This window comes from Bubalus bubalis, chromosome 17 (assembly GCF_019923935.1).
Source record: "Bubalus bubalis isolate 160015118507 breed Murrah chromosome 17, NDDB_SH_1, whole genome shotgun sequence".
In the NCBI taxonomy this organism is placed as follows: Eukaryota; Metazoa; Chordata; class Mammalia; order Artiodactyla; family Bovidae; genus Bubalus; species Bubalus bubalis.
In genome coordinates, this window is record NC_059173.1 from 2,064,686 (window position 1) to 2,081,616 (window position 16,931).

General features: G+C 52.0%; 2 gene segments (V, D, J or C); both read left to right on the forward strand.

The window, feature by feature from the left end:
* Positions 1-2,069: 2,069 nt before the first annotated feature.
* Positions 2,070-4,312, forward strand: LOC102398442. The segment is given in 2 exon segments: positions 2,070-2,230; positions 2,340-4,312. Coding segments are annotated over 2 exon segments (576 nt in total).
* A 4,505-nt stretch (positions 4,313-8,817) lies between these two features.
* Positions 8,818-9,354, forward strand: LOC123465055. The segment is given in 2 exon segments: positions 8,818-8,924; positions 9,023-9,354. Coding segments are annotated over 2 exon segments (363 nt in total).
* The last annotated feature ends 7,577 nt before the right edge of the window (positions 9,355-16,931 follow it).

Here is a 16,931-nt window from a genome sequence, read left to right on the forward strand (position 1 = left end):
TACTTATTGCTATTCAATTCATTCATTTGTTTATTGAAAGAGTGTTTGGTGACAGGAAAAAAGAGCGCCCCTGCTTCCTCTCGTAAGGCATCCCAGGTGTCGCTAGAGGTAAAGAACCCGCCTGCCAATGCAAGGGACATAAGAGATGTGGGTTCTGTCCCTGGGGTGGGAAGATCCTCTGGAGCAAGAAACGGCAACCCACTCCAGTGTTCTTGCCTGGAGAATCCCATGGACAGACGAGCCTGGTGGGCTAGAGTCCACGGGGTCGCCAAAGAGTCAGACAGGATTGAGAACCAAGTGACTGAGCGGCACCTTGCTCCCTCTCACCGCCGTGAACGTTTCCCGGGAGTGTCACCAGGGGGCGCTGTGCACCTGCTCAGAACTGGCAGCCCCTCAACACACCCCCCTGGTCCCTTGAGTTGACCCTGCATCCGGGCTCAGCGGACTGAGTTGGATGTGACAGCAGGTGCTTCCTCTCAGGGGACAGATTCAGAGCCGCGACCCCCAGGCCTCGTCCTGGGAGTGAAGCTGCACCCGGGGCCGAGCACCCAGAATTGGAGGGTGAAGGGGTCAGGTGGTCATCAGTCCCCACCCTCTTCCCAGAAACAAAGGAGGGGAGGAGCCCCCAGAGCCCACCCCGTGCACCCCTCCAGCTCTCCTCAGCCTGCGCCCGCTCCTCCTCATCTCTTTGCTCAGAGCCTGCCCTCCCGCTCCCCTCATTCATGACTTTCCTCCCAATTCTGGGCCTCGCTCTTTCTACAAACATACACTGTTGACCTCCACAGTGATGACCAAGCTCATGCTCTTCGAAAGTCATGAACGAATTTCCAGATCTTTCTGAAACATTCACTTCCTTATCCCCCTCCTTGAACCTCTCTAACCCCTTCCTTCCCGAGAAGCCTCAGGTTTCCGGCTCTCAGGTGTGACCCCAGCTCGAGCCCTCCCTGTTCCACCCCTGGTTCCCCCTCATTTCCCAGGGGATCCAGTGATGCCCCTCCAGCAGCTGATTTATCCCGTGAACGTTCACACTCTGTCCCGTGTACCCATCGAGTCAGGAGTCAGGAGGGGAGAGAAACCCTGGTCCTGAGACCTGGGAAATGATTCCTGGCTGAGGAGTGTCTGTGCTCAGCTGCTGTGGGACTGACTTTATGCACAGTGAGCCCGGGGAGAAGCTGCTGGGGCCCTGGGCTGGGAAAGCAGACCCTGTCCTGGGGCTCTGCCCCCAGGGCCGTGACTGCTGCTCTGTCTGGACCATGCCTAAGTCAGGTTTGATCCCCACGATCACGTCTGAGATTCCTGAGAACAACTGATCTGCATTGTCATGTCCTGTCCCTCATCTCAGATCTGAGACCGACCCATGGCTCTGATAACTCAGCCTGCCCCGTTTCACAGATAGAGCGTCCTGCTAACACATGAAAATCCTTCAAAGGAGATGCCATACATGTCCGAAAGTCTTTAAAATGATCTTATTTAAAGAACAGAATCTACAAGGAAAATTATGTTTTAGAAATAGTACCTTGGCAATGCAAAATTAAAACAGAGCCAGAGTCAGACACAACTTAGTGACTGAACCACAACACTTTCTTCAGTTAAGTTTAGGCATCTATTTTAAGTGATGACCTTAGATTTTTACTACTCCATGATCACATTTTGGTTCATTTAAAATCTCAAAGTCACACATCCACTGTGTAACACTCACATGCACTACAGGGTAAATTATACCTGGATCTTTCTTTCCAACACAACTCTTCCTGAACTGGGTAACTTCAAAGCCAGTTTTGGGAAAGTTGACTCTAAGAGCTCTGATCACTAGGTCACATGATGTATGTCCTGGCCAGGACACCAGGGGGCGCTCCAAGCCATTCCTGTGGGTCTGCAGCTATGAGAACTGAGCTGAGTACCTTGGTGCTTCCAGGTGCTTTCTGCTCAGGGTTCCCAGCTATGACCTCCCACCCGCAAGCCCCACACAACCCTTCCTCTGATCACGCACCAGTCTCCCTTAGGCACAGGAAGCTGACCCAGGTCCCAGAGGTGATCAGAGCATTGTGGGGGTTGGAGCAGAGGACGGTCATTTGCATGAAAGGCCCCTCCCCCTCTCCGGGTATGAAGAGGGGAAGGAGCGGTGTGGGGACGCTCTGCTCAGCTGTGGGGCCACAGAAGGCAGGACGCCGTGACATGTCCACCATGGCCTGGTCCCCTCTGCTCCTCACCCTGGTCTCTCTCTGCACAGGTGACTGGATGCGGGGACAGGGGAGGGGTCTTGGGAAGACACACATGCTGTGTTCCCCGCTATCATGCCTGGACCCCCGAGTCACCATCTCTGTCTCTCTCCCTTCCAGGATCCTGGGCCCAGGCTGTGCTGACTCAGCCGTCCTCTGTGTCCGGGTCCCTGGGCCAGAGGGTCTCCATCACCTGCTCTGGAAGCAGCAGCAACGTTGGGAGTGGCAATTATGTGAGCTGGTACCAACAGATCGAAGGATCGGCCCCCAGAATGCTCATCTATGGTGCGACCAGTCGAGCCTCGGGGGTCCCCGACCGATTCTCCGGCTCCAGGTCTGGGAACACAGCCACCCTGACCATCAGCTCGCTCCAGGCTGAGGACGAGGCGGATTATTTCTGTGCATCTTATCAGAGTGGTAACACTGCACAGTGCTCCAGGCCAGGGGGAAGTGAGACAAAAACCTGCCCTCCCTCAAGTCATGGGCCTCCTGGGGCTGAAACATCTTCTGCCAGTGCAGACACTTCTGTTTGTTTGATTTAAAACGGGCGTCTGAGCCCCACAACAGGAATTTGGTCTAGGAAGTCCTTTCAGTTCTTCTTCATTCTGCGCCCTCACTAAGGCTTTGTTTTCGGCAACCACATTTTATATGAATATCTGAAATTGAGCAGATGCCCTGAATGCCAGAGGCTGGCCCTGGAAGATAGACTCAATGACAGTCAAGACAGAACCAGAGAGAGAGCGTCCACCTGTGTCTGATTCAGGACACTTCAGCTCCTCGGCCGTCCTGGGCTGAGCTGAGGCCCAGGCTGCTGCTCCTGCCTTTCCTGTGACCACCTCGCAGGCTCCCCCAGAGCTCCATGTCTGCGGGGACTAGCCCAGGACTCCTTCTCACTGGGGGAGGTGGGGCAGCCCAGGGGCTTCCTGCTCAGGCTCTGCTGGACCTTCTGCTGCTGCTGCCCCACCCTGGGTGCAATCATCAGGGAGTCTGCACGAGTATGGAGGCTCCTCTTCTCCCCTCTGTCCTCAAAGTCCCTCCAGCAGCCCATTCCCAGGAGAGGGTCTCAAAGGACACAGAAAATCAGTCTCCTATCCCTGGGGACACAGGGTCTTTTGTTCTCTATCTCAGTGCCTGAGGTGGGGGTCCGTCAGCGCATCTCAGCCCTGGGAGGCCCCCAAGCCCTCAGGCCTCTCTCCTGCACAGGGAGCAGGTCCTGCTCTCAGCCTCCTCTGTCCCCTCGTGGTGTCCGGGGCTCAGGCAGGGGGGACTCAGCCAGGGTCGGTGACTCCATGGACGCTGAGCCACACTCACCTGCCTGGGAACAGCAACACTGTTGGCACCAAGGGGGCGACTTGGCTGCCGTCTCAGTCGTGCTGAGTCCCAAGCTCTGAGCACAGGAGTCACAACCCGCCCGCAGGGTCTCAGCGAGGCTGGCGGGCTCCGGGTGGGGTGGGGCCGCCTGACCATCTCTGGGCCCGGCCCGAGGACGAGGCTGATTGTTCCTGCTCAGCTGGGACTCAGCCCTGCTGCTCACAGGAGGCCTCACCCAGGAGGAAGTGACCCAACCCTGAGCTTCCGGCCTCACCCGCACGTGGGATCACAGAGCACAGGTCACACGCCTGTGTCCTGCTCCCTGTCACTGCCCTTTCACACACACGTGCGGGGTCTGCACATTGGCTGCCTGGGCTGTGGGGCCACAGTTAACAGAGATATATTTTGGAATAAGTGGGATTATTTCTTCTAATTCTCCCTTTTCCCTTAAGCCTTAAATTTGCCCTAGCCTCAATTTTCATGCACACAAAATGACATATTTTCCACTGTATCAGAGGAGCTTTGCTTAATAGGCTCCAAGTCAAGCAGTGAGGATCTTTGGCTGGTGGAATCGGGCCTCAGACACAGCTACTGAGAAAGGAACACAATTACCGCTCATTGTGGGAAGCGGATTCTGTAGCAGCAGCTCAGAAATGGACATAAAGTCGAATTTCGTTTCACGTGGTGAGAAGAAGAAGGTAGGGGCCACACTTCACAACTTACTGCACAAATTTCCCCCTGAAGCCCCTCACCTGCTCTTCCTGTTCTTCTGCTCCATGTAAGAGCATAAGGGGAAAGTGAATCCAGAATACTCCACGACGTTCCCACTGACTTGTACAGACACGTGATCATTTTAAGTTCTGATCATAACTCACGTGTTTTTCTAATATTTTCATTTGGTATTTCGGGAGAATCTTAATTTAATGGTTGTATTGACAACTTTCTTCTAAAAGGTTGCAGGTAGATGGGGCCACCCGTTTATTAATGGTTTCTCTGAGGAGAGGCTAGCTTAGCCCCTAGAGCTGGTGCTGCTGTGAGTGACCACACCGCAGCCCTGAGGCCCTGGACTCTTGTGACTGGCAATGGTTTCAGGGCCTGTGTGTGGGGAGACCCCTGTCCCCTCACAGACCACAGCTGATCTGTGGCTCCCTGCACTCTGAGCAGTGACATCAATGTTGGCCACTCTGCTGTTACTGGAACCGGCAGAAGCCTGATAGCCCTCCTCAGTCCTCCGGTCCTACCTCTCAGACTCCAGTAAGAACCAGGCTCCGGGGTCCCCGCGGGTTTTCTGGATCCAAAGATGCCTCGGCCAATGTGGGGTTCCTGCTCATCTCTGGGCTGCAGCCTGAGGATGAGGCTGACTCTGACTGTGCAGGCTGGTGCAACAGGGCTCCTCACAGCGACACAGGTAGATGGGAAACTGGGACGAGAGCCTCAGCCTGTCAGGGGCTTGTTCTTAGAGAATCGTCAAATTGTAAATAAGTTACCCAGAATCTATTGATTCCTGAGATACGTTCTGGTTCATAATAAGTCTATTCCCAATTGTACAGTCAGTTTTGCTGAAGTCTCAGAAAATGTAAACAGATTCTGATACCACTGAAGTGCACCCTGATCTTCCGTGTGATCAACACAGCCTTGGAGCTGAGCTCCCTCCCTTGAGATCAGGAACAGGAGTCTTTTCCAGATGCACCTTCAGCAGAGGCCGTGGACCATCCCGGCAGGCAGATCATCCCCCAGGGTGTGAACCCTGCTCCTGAAGGGGCAGAGCAGAGAGCGTGAGGAGTGAGGGGCACCGGTGATGCATTGCAGGAGGCAGGGAAGCCCGGGAGTGGTTCTCCTGACCCACAGGTGCTGGCTCTGTCCTGCCGTCCCCTCCTCTCGTCTCCTCCCCATTGGAGCATTTCCTACTTCAGGGCTGGGGTGGTCTCTGGACTGTCAGGAGCAGGGACTCCCCAGGATGTGCCCGTGTCCCTCTGCCTGTGACTCCTGTGATGAGTCCAGATCCAAGGGCCCCATGTCCTGTAGAAGGGTCAGCGGGGAAGCGGGGATCACCATGGCAGTGATGACAAGAGATTCCAGGCAAAGTCCCTGCCTGTGTGATTCAGGACAGAGGTGAGGCATAGTCAGGGGTTCAGCCCTGTTCTCTGTCTCCTGGTGGGTCCACAAGCCAGGATCAAGTCCACAGTCCTTGATCACTCTGGACCCAGCCTGGTGAGGAGGCTGGTCATCAGCGTCACACAGCTCATCACTAACCACAGCCACAGGGAATCCCCGTGTGATGGGGATGTCTGATGAAAGCTTGCCCTCTGCTCCCGTGTCGACCCATCACTGCCCTGACCCTGACTGTGACGTCCCCAGTGCTGGTTCAGGTCTCTGCTGTCACTTGTGCTATTACATCCAGGCAGTCTCACCTCCTCATCCAGGTCCATCATTATGGGGTCCACGACACTGTCTTCTTTTTGCTCTGGTCTCCAAATACAAGAAGAATGCCCATGTGCCCATATACACATGGTCCCTCACAGGTACTGAGCAGGATGTCGAGGAAGCAGAAGTCCAGCATCTGTGCCCTGGAGCCCCAGGGGGCCTCTCTTACCCCTCGCACGTCCCTCTCCTGCTCCAGCCTTTGTGCTCTGCCCTGAACCCTGACACTTAGGGAAGCTGGGTCCTCGCTTTCTCTGTGGATTGCTGCCCAAAGAGCTGTCTTCTCCAGGTACTGGGAGACCCTCCCCATTAGGATGCGGCTGTCAGACTCCTCACTTGCCCATATCCTCGTGATCTTTTTTTGCCTCATGATCTCTCCCTCTTTTCGCTCTGTGCTTCCCTGTTTGAGATGATATTGGATAAATGTCACTATTTTGCACACAGACCTTATAAACCCACCTCCATTAAATCTATGGATTCTAAGAATCAAAGGTTAGGTTAGACTTCACCATGTCCAATGAAGATCAGGTAACAGTCATAAGGGTTTCTCAACCAGAGATGAAACAGGAGCCCAGACAAGGATGAGATTCCCATTTATAGGCATAATCTTTTCTACCAAACATGTAATATGGAAAGATTACAAAATTAGACTAAAAACATCTTTAAATACATGAGTCAAAGAGAAGTACTGTGCACCATGATCAAGGGTGAATGAGAACCCCTGGAAGTGATCAAGAAGATTTGTTGTACCTGAGAGCCTCCTATTGTCTTTACCAAGAGAGAAATAGGAACAGAGCCTTGCAGTCCAGGCTGGGAAGATCCTGGGAGGCCCGGCAAATTCAACCTTGACTACCTATCAAGCTGGGAAGGAAGCTCAGAATCCTGACCAGGCACCACCCACGGGCATGCTGGAGTTTGAACCCTGGAAGATCAAGTTTGGGTGGTTGTGTTCTGACAGTGAACCCACGAGCTAGGCGGAGCAAACTCAGACATCAGGGAATCCTGAAATTCATTAATTTATCAGCATACCATTCAGGGGTCTGAGGTCATTAGGTGCCTGGAAAAATCAATGACCAGGCCCAGACTAGACGAAGGCGACTCATACTACTGCCCTGGGCGGTGACATCAGGGAGACCCAGCTGCAAGTGTGAGAAAGCCCTTCCAGGAGGCTGCGGTGTGAAGTGCGGGAGGAGGAGGTCTGAGTCCAGCAGGGGGCGCTGTGGGCCTGGTCCTGAGAGCCAGGGTCCTGGCCAGGCCGGCTGGCACCTCCTCTGTTGCCTCTTGCCCACGTGGGCAGCAGGGTCCTCACTGGAGGGTGACGTCCTGCACCTGGGCCCCCAGGGGACACGGCAGCTCTCAGCTCAGAGCCACAGGCTTGCCTCTCAGTTCCTGCTGCTCTGTCGTGGGGTCAGTGCCCAGACCCGACATCCAACCAAAGACAGAGGGACAGTCATACAAAAAAAAATGAACTTCTTTCAGGAACCTCGACCTTCAGGGATACCTGGACAGGGAATGAGAGACCCCTGCAGAGGCGGCCCCATTGCCCACAGAACGCCCGGGTGTTCCCCGTGGAAGAGGGGTGCAGGCAAGGACCCGCTGTCACCATCTGTGTCATTTAAAAACGTTCCCTGGTGTGTTATTTGGCAATTTCAACATTTTGAATTGAACTATGGAAACTGACATTGTGTCAGTTTTTGTGGCTCCCTTACTCGTTCCTTCCCGTTATATTAATGCTTTATGTTAACACTTGTGACATGAAATATATGGAATTACAAGCTCCGCCAAACTGTCATCAATATGTTCCTATAATAAGAAAAGAATTCAGTAGGAACACATATTTTTCACCTCTATGAGTTGAGGTTCTCAAGCACCTCTGACAAAAATCATGTGGATTTTATTAAACAGCTACTTTATCAGCAAATTTAACATGAATACAAAGTAAGAAGAGCATTTACATTTTTATGTCAAAGAAACAAGAGGTGAACAAGACTTTCCCGTCTCTTCCACACACGTTAACTTGAGGTGTCTGAGCTCCTTCTCCTCCTCGTTGCCCACACACCCCTCCTCCGTCCCGGGTCCATCGGCTCCACCCAGAACCACAGGGAAGGGAGTCTTACAAGGTCCACGATGCTCACCACACCTACCTCTTCACACACGGGGTTTTTCTATTACTGATGATGAGACATGTATGCCAACTTTGTTGGAACTGAACTTGCCAGCTATCATCATTGCATGACAAGATGGTGACGTTTTTACCCCTAAAATCTACAGTTCTACTGAAGGTAGTCCACACTGTCATATCTTTTTACAGCACAGGAGGCTGTCACCCCAAGCCTGGCCGTGGGGCTCTGCATGTCACCACCCCTGCCCTGGTCCCCCCACCACCGGGACTAGAGACACTTTACAAGACTGTGTTCCAGGGCGACCGCTCACCCTTCACAGCAGACACAGGCTCCGGGATTTCCTGCTCGGCTCAGGGCTGGAGAGGAGGACGGACAGCACCACACAGACGGGACTCAGGGCTCCCTGAGGAGACAGAGAGCATTCTAAAGACAGGCTCAGGTGCGGGAAAGGCTGGATTATTGCGGCAAGAGAGACAGACTTGCAAACTCCTCCTTCAGCCTCAGACACTCCGGGGAGGAGATAGAGGACCGAGGTCACCAGGTCACGGGGGCACATTTGCTGAAAGATGTCACCCCATCTCTCAGTGGCTCCTCCCCATGCTGTCCCCACTCTGTGTGAGGTCCAGCATCTGCCTCCTTCAAGTCCCCCTACCCCAGAGATCTCAGGTGACTTGGGCAGGGAGAGGAGGAAGTGATTTGCATGAGGCGCCTCCTCCTCCTGACGGGGTGGAGGCATCAAAAGGCCCAGAACCCCACCTCCAGCCCAGGAGGCTCAGGAGGTTGCATCCTGCGAGGGTCCCTACCATGGCCTGGATGCTGCTTCTGCTCGGGCTGCTCGCTTATGGCTCAGGTCAGGGGCCGGGACTCTGCACCCTTGGGGCACCTCCAAGCAGAGTCTCAGGGCACTTCATCTCCATAACAACCGCTTTCTTCTTCTGTCTCTCTTAGGGGTAGAAGCTCAGACTGTGATCCAGGAACCGTCACTGTCGGTGTCTCCAGGAGGGACGGTCACCCTCACCTGTGGACTGAGCTCTGGGTCAGTCACTACTTACAACGAACCCAGCTGGTACCAGCAGACCCCAGGCCAGGCTCCCAGAAATGTTATCTACAACACAAACACCCGCGCCTCTGGGGTCCCTGATCGCTTCTCTGCCTCCATCTCTGGGAACAAAGCCACCCTCACCATCACGGGGGCCCAGCCCGAGGACGAGGCTGACTATCACTGCTTGCTGTACCGGGCAGTGGTAGTTACAGCTGCACAGTGAGGGGAGCCCATGGGGAAGCGCTACTAAAACCTGCCCATGTGCTCGGAGGGTCAGCCTTTAGAGGCAGGAGAGGCAGGAGACCGTGGAAGTGGTCAGCACCCCTGTGGGGAAGGAGGCTCCGGATCCATCTCCTGTCCCGTGGTACACGGCCCCGTGCCTCTTGCAGTCTCTCCCCGGGTGTGTCCAGGTCTCCAAGAGGACCCCTCAGCCCATAATGGGGGGCTCAGGTGCCCATTTTATCAACAACATTGAGACTCAGAGACCCCAGCACAGCCAGCACGACCCTTCTTGGTCTAAGAGTTTTAGGAGACATACTCAATTTCACTAACTTGATGATGGAAAATAAAGTAATACCTAAACATTTCTTTACATGTGTGCAATAGCCTGATCCACAGAACATGTGTTGATCTAATTATACACCACGTGCTCACAGTTATCGCACTGAAGCTAATCATGGAAAAGAAGCTTTAAAAACCTCCGAGTTGGATACTGTCCTAGACAGTTCCTGCTCTGCGAATGCCTTTCCCCAGACTTTTAGGCATTTTTGTTTTCAGTCATTACTTAATCAAATCTGACATAGTTTTAATACTTTAAATGCAATATTAGATTTCTATGAATTTCCTTGATGACCATATTGGTAGATTTTTAAATATACATTGTTGTTGTTGTTCAGTCGCCCAGTCACGTCTGACTCTTTGCGACCCCATGGACTTCAGCATGCCAGGCCTTCCTGTCCCTCACCATCTCCCAGAGCTTGCCCAAGTTCAAGTCCATTGCTTCGGTGATGCTGCACAGCCATCTCATCCTCTGATGCCCTCTCCTCCTTCTGCCGCCATTATTTCCCAGCATAAGGGACTTTTCCAATGAGTCATCTGTTCACATCAGATGTCCAAAATGCTGGAGCTTCACCTTCAGGATCAGTCCTTGCAGTGAATATTCAGGGTTGATCTCCCTTAAGCTTGACTGGTTTGATACCTTTGCTGTCCAAGAGACTTTCAGGATTCTTTTCCAGCACCGCAGTTCGAAGGAATCAGTTCTTTGGTGTTCTGGCTTCTTTAGCATCCAGCTCTCACAACCATACATGACAACTGGAAAGAAGATAGCCTTCACTATACGCGCTTTTTTCGGTAGGGTTATGTCTCTGCTTTTCAATAGACTGTTTAGGTTTATCATCGCTTTCCAGCCAAGAAGCAATTGTCTTCTAATTTCGTGGCTGCACTCCCCATCCGCAGTGATTTTGGAGCCCAAGAAGAGGAAATCTATAACTGCTTCCACCTTTCTCCTTCTATTTGCCATGAAGTAAGGGGGCTGGATGCCACGACTCAGTTGTTTTTTCTTTTCTTTAGTATTTAGTCTGAAGCTGACTCTTTGACTCTCCTCCTGAGAGAATAACAGACTGAAAGGCTAGGGGTCCACAAGTGGAGGAAATAGATGGCAAGTGTCAGACTTCTTTTCCTCTCTTTAAATTGTCAGGAAGAGACAAACTACAAGTGTCAGAAGTTTCCCTTCACTATACAAACTTAAAGGAGGTTTCTGTTAAAATTCTGTGTTGCCATGATGACACCTGGTTCCACCTGCACTTAACTTTTCTCAAGGCTTGAGCTAACTAATGCATGTTTCTTGTGGAAATATTTTCTTAAGCTATGTTAATGAACTGTATATTTGCTTGGAGATCTACCTTTTTTCAAGATTCATGTCGATTGTTCCATGGCCTGGGATGTCTCATCTTGTGCCCACGCTATCTCAAAATGCATGTGTGGGTGAGCAGCCTGGTGCAACTCTCTCAGTTTTGAAGCATTTATTTTCTCTAATGAGCAGTTTGCTAAAAGCTATATAACTCCTTGCTAAAAACTAGCAAGGGGGTACTCCTTCTGCCCCCTTCTAATGATTATCTCAGGAACTTTCTCTATCTCTTTTATACGTAAATAAAATTTATTACACAAAAAGTTCTGAGTGTTCAAGCCGTGTCACCGGCCCCGGGTCAAACTCCTCTCTCTGGAGGCCAAGAATCCTGGCATCGTTCAGAGCTGCTAGTAACAACCGTTCATGCTTTCACCCTCATCAAGGGGCTCCTTAGTTCCTCTTCATTTTCTGCCATTAGTGTGATGTCATCCGCCTATCTGAGGTTGCTGATGTTTTTCCCGCCTATCTTGATTTGGGCTTGTAACTCATCCAGCCTGGCATTTCTCATGATGTGCTCAGCATATAGATTAAACAAACAGGGTGACAGCAAAATGGAATGTTTCCTCCCATATCAGTAAAGAAAGGGTCTTGGAGTCATCAGCAATTGCGCCCATCATGGACTGTGACCTGGTGAGCCCTGAAGGAACTCAGGAAGAAAAGATTACCTTCCATTCAGCAGCTGTTCCCTGATGGCTCAGCTGGCAAAGAATCCACCAGCAATGCGGGAGACCTGGGTTCCATCCCTGGGTTGGGCAGATCCCCTGGAGAAGGGAAAGGCTACCCACTCCAGTAGTCTGGCCTGGAGAGTTCCTTGGACTGTACAGTCCTTGGGGTCACAAACAGTCGGGCACTACTGAGCGACTTTCACTGGCACTTTCACTTTTCAAGCTTTTAGGCTTCCTTGTGGTTCAGGGTTTCCCTTGTGGCTCAGCTGGTAAAGAATATGCCTGCAATATGGGAGACCTGGGTCCAACCACTGCGTTGGGAAGATCCCCCAGTGAAGGGAATGGTTACCTACTCGAGTATTCTGGCCATGATTAATTCCAGGGACTGTATAGTCCATGGGATTGCAGAGAGTTGGACACGACTGAATGACTTTCACTTTCAACAGGTATCAGACCGCAGCCACTCTCTAAGGTGAGTCCAGAAAAGTTCAGAATGTGAAAAAACACAGGCTATTGGCTCCAAATAGCTGAGGTGCATGTCAAAGGAATGATGTCAGTGAGACCAGACTTTTGCATCTTCCCATATGTAGAAAAGTGCTAAATATGGTAATTTGGGGTATCTGGTTTTCTTTGATTTACAAGAAAACATTTTGACTTTCAGACCGTCTGCCCTTTGTTGTACAACCTCTGTAAAACCTGGTCCCTCCTCCAATCTCCTCAGAGCAACTCTCAGTGGGTTACTTGAGAGGCTGGCTCTGTGTCATAAACACTAAAACTTTCCACTGAATAAAGTGTACCTCTCAACTGTATGGTTGTATGTTTATCTTTTCAGTCAACAACAGACACGCACATATTGATCTGGACACCCCAGTTACCAGATCTGTGTGCCCCTCCATGAATCAGGGGTCAGTGTGTGCTCACCCAGCCAGCCTCAGAGCTGCCCTCACTCGGAAATCACTTAGACCCTGAAGCCAAGCTCCCTCGGGTCCTGCAACCCATTCTCCTCAGAGCTGCCTCAGACTCTCCCTCACTGTGAGCTTCCTCAGAGCCTCCCTCCTCAGCTTTCCCTCAGAGCTTCCCTTGATCAGCCTCCCTCAGGGCTTGTCTCCTTCAAGTCTCCCTCAGAGCCGAGCAGAATCGGAGCCCTTTGGAGCTACTTGACGGGTCGGATGTGCTTTGTACATGGATTCGGTGTGCCAAGGGGACAATGCTTCGTCCGAATTGTTCCAACATTCTCAAGTGGAAATGGAACCTCACCCCCACTTTGCTGGCATTTGGCCATGAGGATGGGGAGGTCCTTTGGTCAAAAGGAGGAACCCTGCTGAATGGGTTTCATGTCCTTAAAAAGGGACCCCAAAGAGGTCCTTCTCCCTCTGCCATGGGAGGACATGGTCAGATGATGGCCCTGTGTGGACCAGGAACAGAATTCAAATGAGACCCCCAAGCTGCCACCAATTGACTTTGGACGCTCCAGCCTCCAGAACTGTAAGCCTGCGTCTGTTCTGTATAAACCACCCGGTCTGAGGTCCTTTGTTAAAGACCCAAAGAAGTAGGCCTGCTGAGGGCAGCAGTGGCCCAGAAGCCATCACGGTCAGTGTCTCCAGGAGGCACGGTCACCCTCACCTGTGGACTGAGCTCTGGTCAGTCACTACGGGTAACCACCCCAGCTGGTTCCAGCAGACCCCAGTGCAGCCTCCCGGAACTGTTAACTACAACACAAACACCCATCCCTCTGGGGTCCCTGGTAACTTCTCTGGCTCCTTCTCTGGGAACAGATCTGCCCTCACCATCACAGGAGAGCAGTCTGAGGACAAAGCCAACTATCACTGTGCTCTGAGAGCTAGTAGTTGAAATCCCACAGTGATGTAACCCCACGGTGAGAAACTACAAACACCTGCCCTTGTGCTCAGAGGGCTCAGCGCTTAGTGGCAGGAGAGGCAGAGCCTGGGCGGGAGTGGTCAGCACCCACATGGGAGGGAGGCTCTGGGCCCGTCTCCTGTCTGGTGGTTCATGGACACGTGTCTCCTCCCATCTCTCCCAGGGTGTGTCCGTCTCTCCAAGGGGACCCCTCTCTGCCCATGTTTTCGGAAATGAGGCTTGGCTCCACAGTGAGGCTCAGACCCCGGACAACTACCAGTAAGACTCTTGTTTCAAATCACACCAAGAGATATACACTATCATGAACTTGATCTTGCAGACAAATTAATATTTCATTTGCCTGAAGGGGCACCCCAGTACTGGAATTTTCTAGAAATCCCAGTTTCCCAAATAGAGCTCCTGAATCACAAGCTTTTGTTGGTGGCAGGAATACGTGGTTAACACAAGGCACCCCCCACCCCAAATTACTTAGAAACATGAAATTTCCAGAAGTATATTGACATATATTTCTGTGAAATTACCCCCTGAGAATTGCCTTAAAATTCAGCCTAGTCATGTTAACTTCCCAGGACACATTCATTCCCAATTTATGATCAAAATCCAAAACCCCACGAACATATTTCTCATCTGAAACCATGGGCGAATTTGTGTCTTGATTTCAAAATAAGGTGGAAATTGGAAGGAATTTGCAGAAAAGTATGCTGTCAAAGGACACACCTAGAGGCTCATGGATTCATGCTCCTGAAAGACACCTTATTCAGAACTGGCTCCAAAAATCCCCGCACTCCCCACTGACTCCCGGGTGCCTGGATGGCAGGTTGTGGCTGGGCTCCTCAACCTGTGGAACGTCCCCAGGGTCCCGCCCCTGGAAACAGCAATGGGCTGGGAGATGGAGCAGAAACAAGGGGAGACGGAGCGAGGGGGAAAAGCAGGCTCGTGTGCACCCCGTCCCCTCTGCTGCTGACTGTGGGGCCAGAAGACCTGAACCTTGACCCCAGCTGGGCCATCAGTGCTGAATGTGAGGCGGGTGCAGGTGGCTGGCACTGTGGTCACCCCCTCCCTCCTGGTGTCCCCGAGACATCAGAGCCCGGGGAGCTGAGCGTCCATGAATTGTGTAGCATAGCAGGCCCCTAAGCCCGGCTCCCCTCCCTGAGGGCAGCAGTTCAGCAGGGGCTGGTCTCACCCCCTGGATGGAAGGAGCAGCTGACAGGAGTTGCCCAGGGGCCCTGGGCGGAGTCAGACAGAGAGCAGGGAGTCAGTGGTCAGTGAACACAGAACGATGACCGATGGACTTTCAGGTGGAAGTTTCCTTCATATTCCCCACCACGAACATTCCCCACGCACGACACCAGGGGGCGCTGTGCACCTGCTCAGACTGCAGAACCTGAATGCACCCCAATTGTTCCCGTGACCTGGCCCGTCCCTGGGCTCCCTGGACTGAGTTGGAGGTCTCAGCAGGAGGTTTCTCACAGGAGAAAGACATAGAGCCCGAGTCCTCAAGTTCTTTCTGGGAGTGAAGCTGCCAATGGGCCAAGGATGTCCTGTTCATAGTCACCAGGGCCCCACCCTCTTCCCGGGAGCAGAGGAGGGGAGAAGACCCCAGAGTCCACACCCTGCACCTCTCCAACTCCCTCAGCCACCTCCTGCTCCTCCTCAGCTCTTTCCTAAGAGCCTCTCCCCTCCTCCAGCCTCCTCTGATTCATGACTTCTTCCCTATCCTGGGCTCCCTGTTTCTACAACCTTCCACCCCGACCTCCTCCGTCATGACCAGGGTCACTCTGACAGAAGGTCATGGACATGTTTCCAGAACTTCCTGAAATGGACATTCACCTCGTCCCCCTCCTTGAACCTCTCTAACCTTTCCTTTCGGAGAAGACTCATGTTTTCGGCTCTCAGGTGTGACCCCAGCTCGACCACTCCCTGTTCCACGCCTGTTCTCCCTCATTTCCCAGGGGATCGAGTGAAGCCCTCCAGCAGCTGATTTATCCCCTGAATGCTCACACTCCGTCCCGTGTGCCCATCGAGTGAGGAGTCAGGTGGGGTGAGAAACCCTGGTCCTGAGACCTGGCTGAGGTGTCAGATTCCTGGTGTCTGTGCTCAGCTGCAGTGTGATTGATTATATGTACAGTGAGCCTGGGAGAAGCTGCTGGGGCCCTGGGCTGGGAAAGCAGACCCTGTCCTGGGGCTCTGCCCCCGGGACCGTGACTGCTGCTCTGTCTGGACCACGCCTAAGTCAGGTTTGATCCCCATGGTCACGTCTGAGTTTCCTGAGAACAGCTGATCTGCCTTGTCATGTCCTCTCCATCATATCAGGCCTGAGACTGACCCATGGCTCTGATGACTCAGTCTGCCCTGTTTTCACAGATAGAACTTCTTGCTAAGACATAAAAAGCCCTCAGTGGAGATGCCATACACGTCAGAAAGCCTGGTCTGGCGCTGCCTCACTCAGAGGCCAATATAATTAAGAATGCCAATACCTCTGTAAAAATGTTCTTTTCCTTGATAATAAAATTTCATAAGATACCGCTCAGGTGATTTAGTTAATTCTGTTACATAAAGAACAGAGTCTACAACGAAAATTATGTTTTAGAACCAGTACCTTGGCAATGTAAATTAAAACACACCCAGACACAACTAAGCGACTAAAGAACAGTATTTCCTTCAGTTAAATTTATGCACCTATTTTAAGTAACAGCCTTAGATATTTACTAACCTATGGACATATATTTTGTTTCATTTAAAATCTCAGAGTCGCACATCCACAGTGTAACACGCACGTGCACTATAGGGTGAACTACAGTTGGCTGTTCTTTTCCAGCCAAACACTTCCTGAACTGTGCAATTTCAAAACCAGTTTTGGGAAAGTAGACTGATGACCAGGTCACAGGGTGTGTGTCTGGACCTGGACTCCAGGGGGCACTCCACGCCTTTCCTGAGTGTCTTGAGGGGTGAGAGCAGAGACCAGCCCCCTGATACTTCCTGGTGCCTTTTGCTAAGGATTCCCAGATGTGACATCCCAACGCAAACACCCAAACTCCACCCCTGATAAGCCACCGGTCTCCCTCAGGCACAGGAAGCTGACCCAGGTACCAGAGGTGATCAGAACATTGTGGGGCTATTGATTCCACCTCATCTCATTTGGGTCACCTCTAACTCCCTCCTCCCACTTCTCTTCTCCATGTAACGCTGTGAACCTCTCTGAGTGACCCTCACAGTAGAGAAACTTTTCATCTTTAACGTAGATGTTTTATCAATGGTGCTGTATAGAAGGAGAAGTTTTGAAACTACTGTAAAAATAAGACCGATAACTGGAAGTAGGAGGCTTAAGTCCAAACCCTGTCTCCAGGGAACTCCTGACTCCAAGGA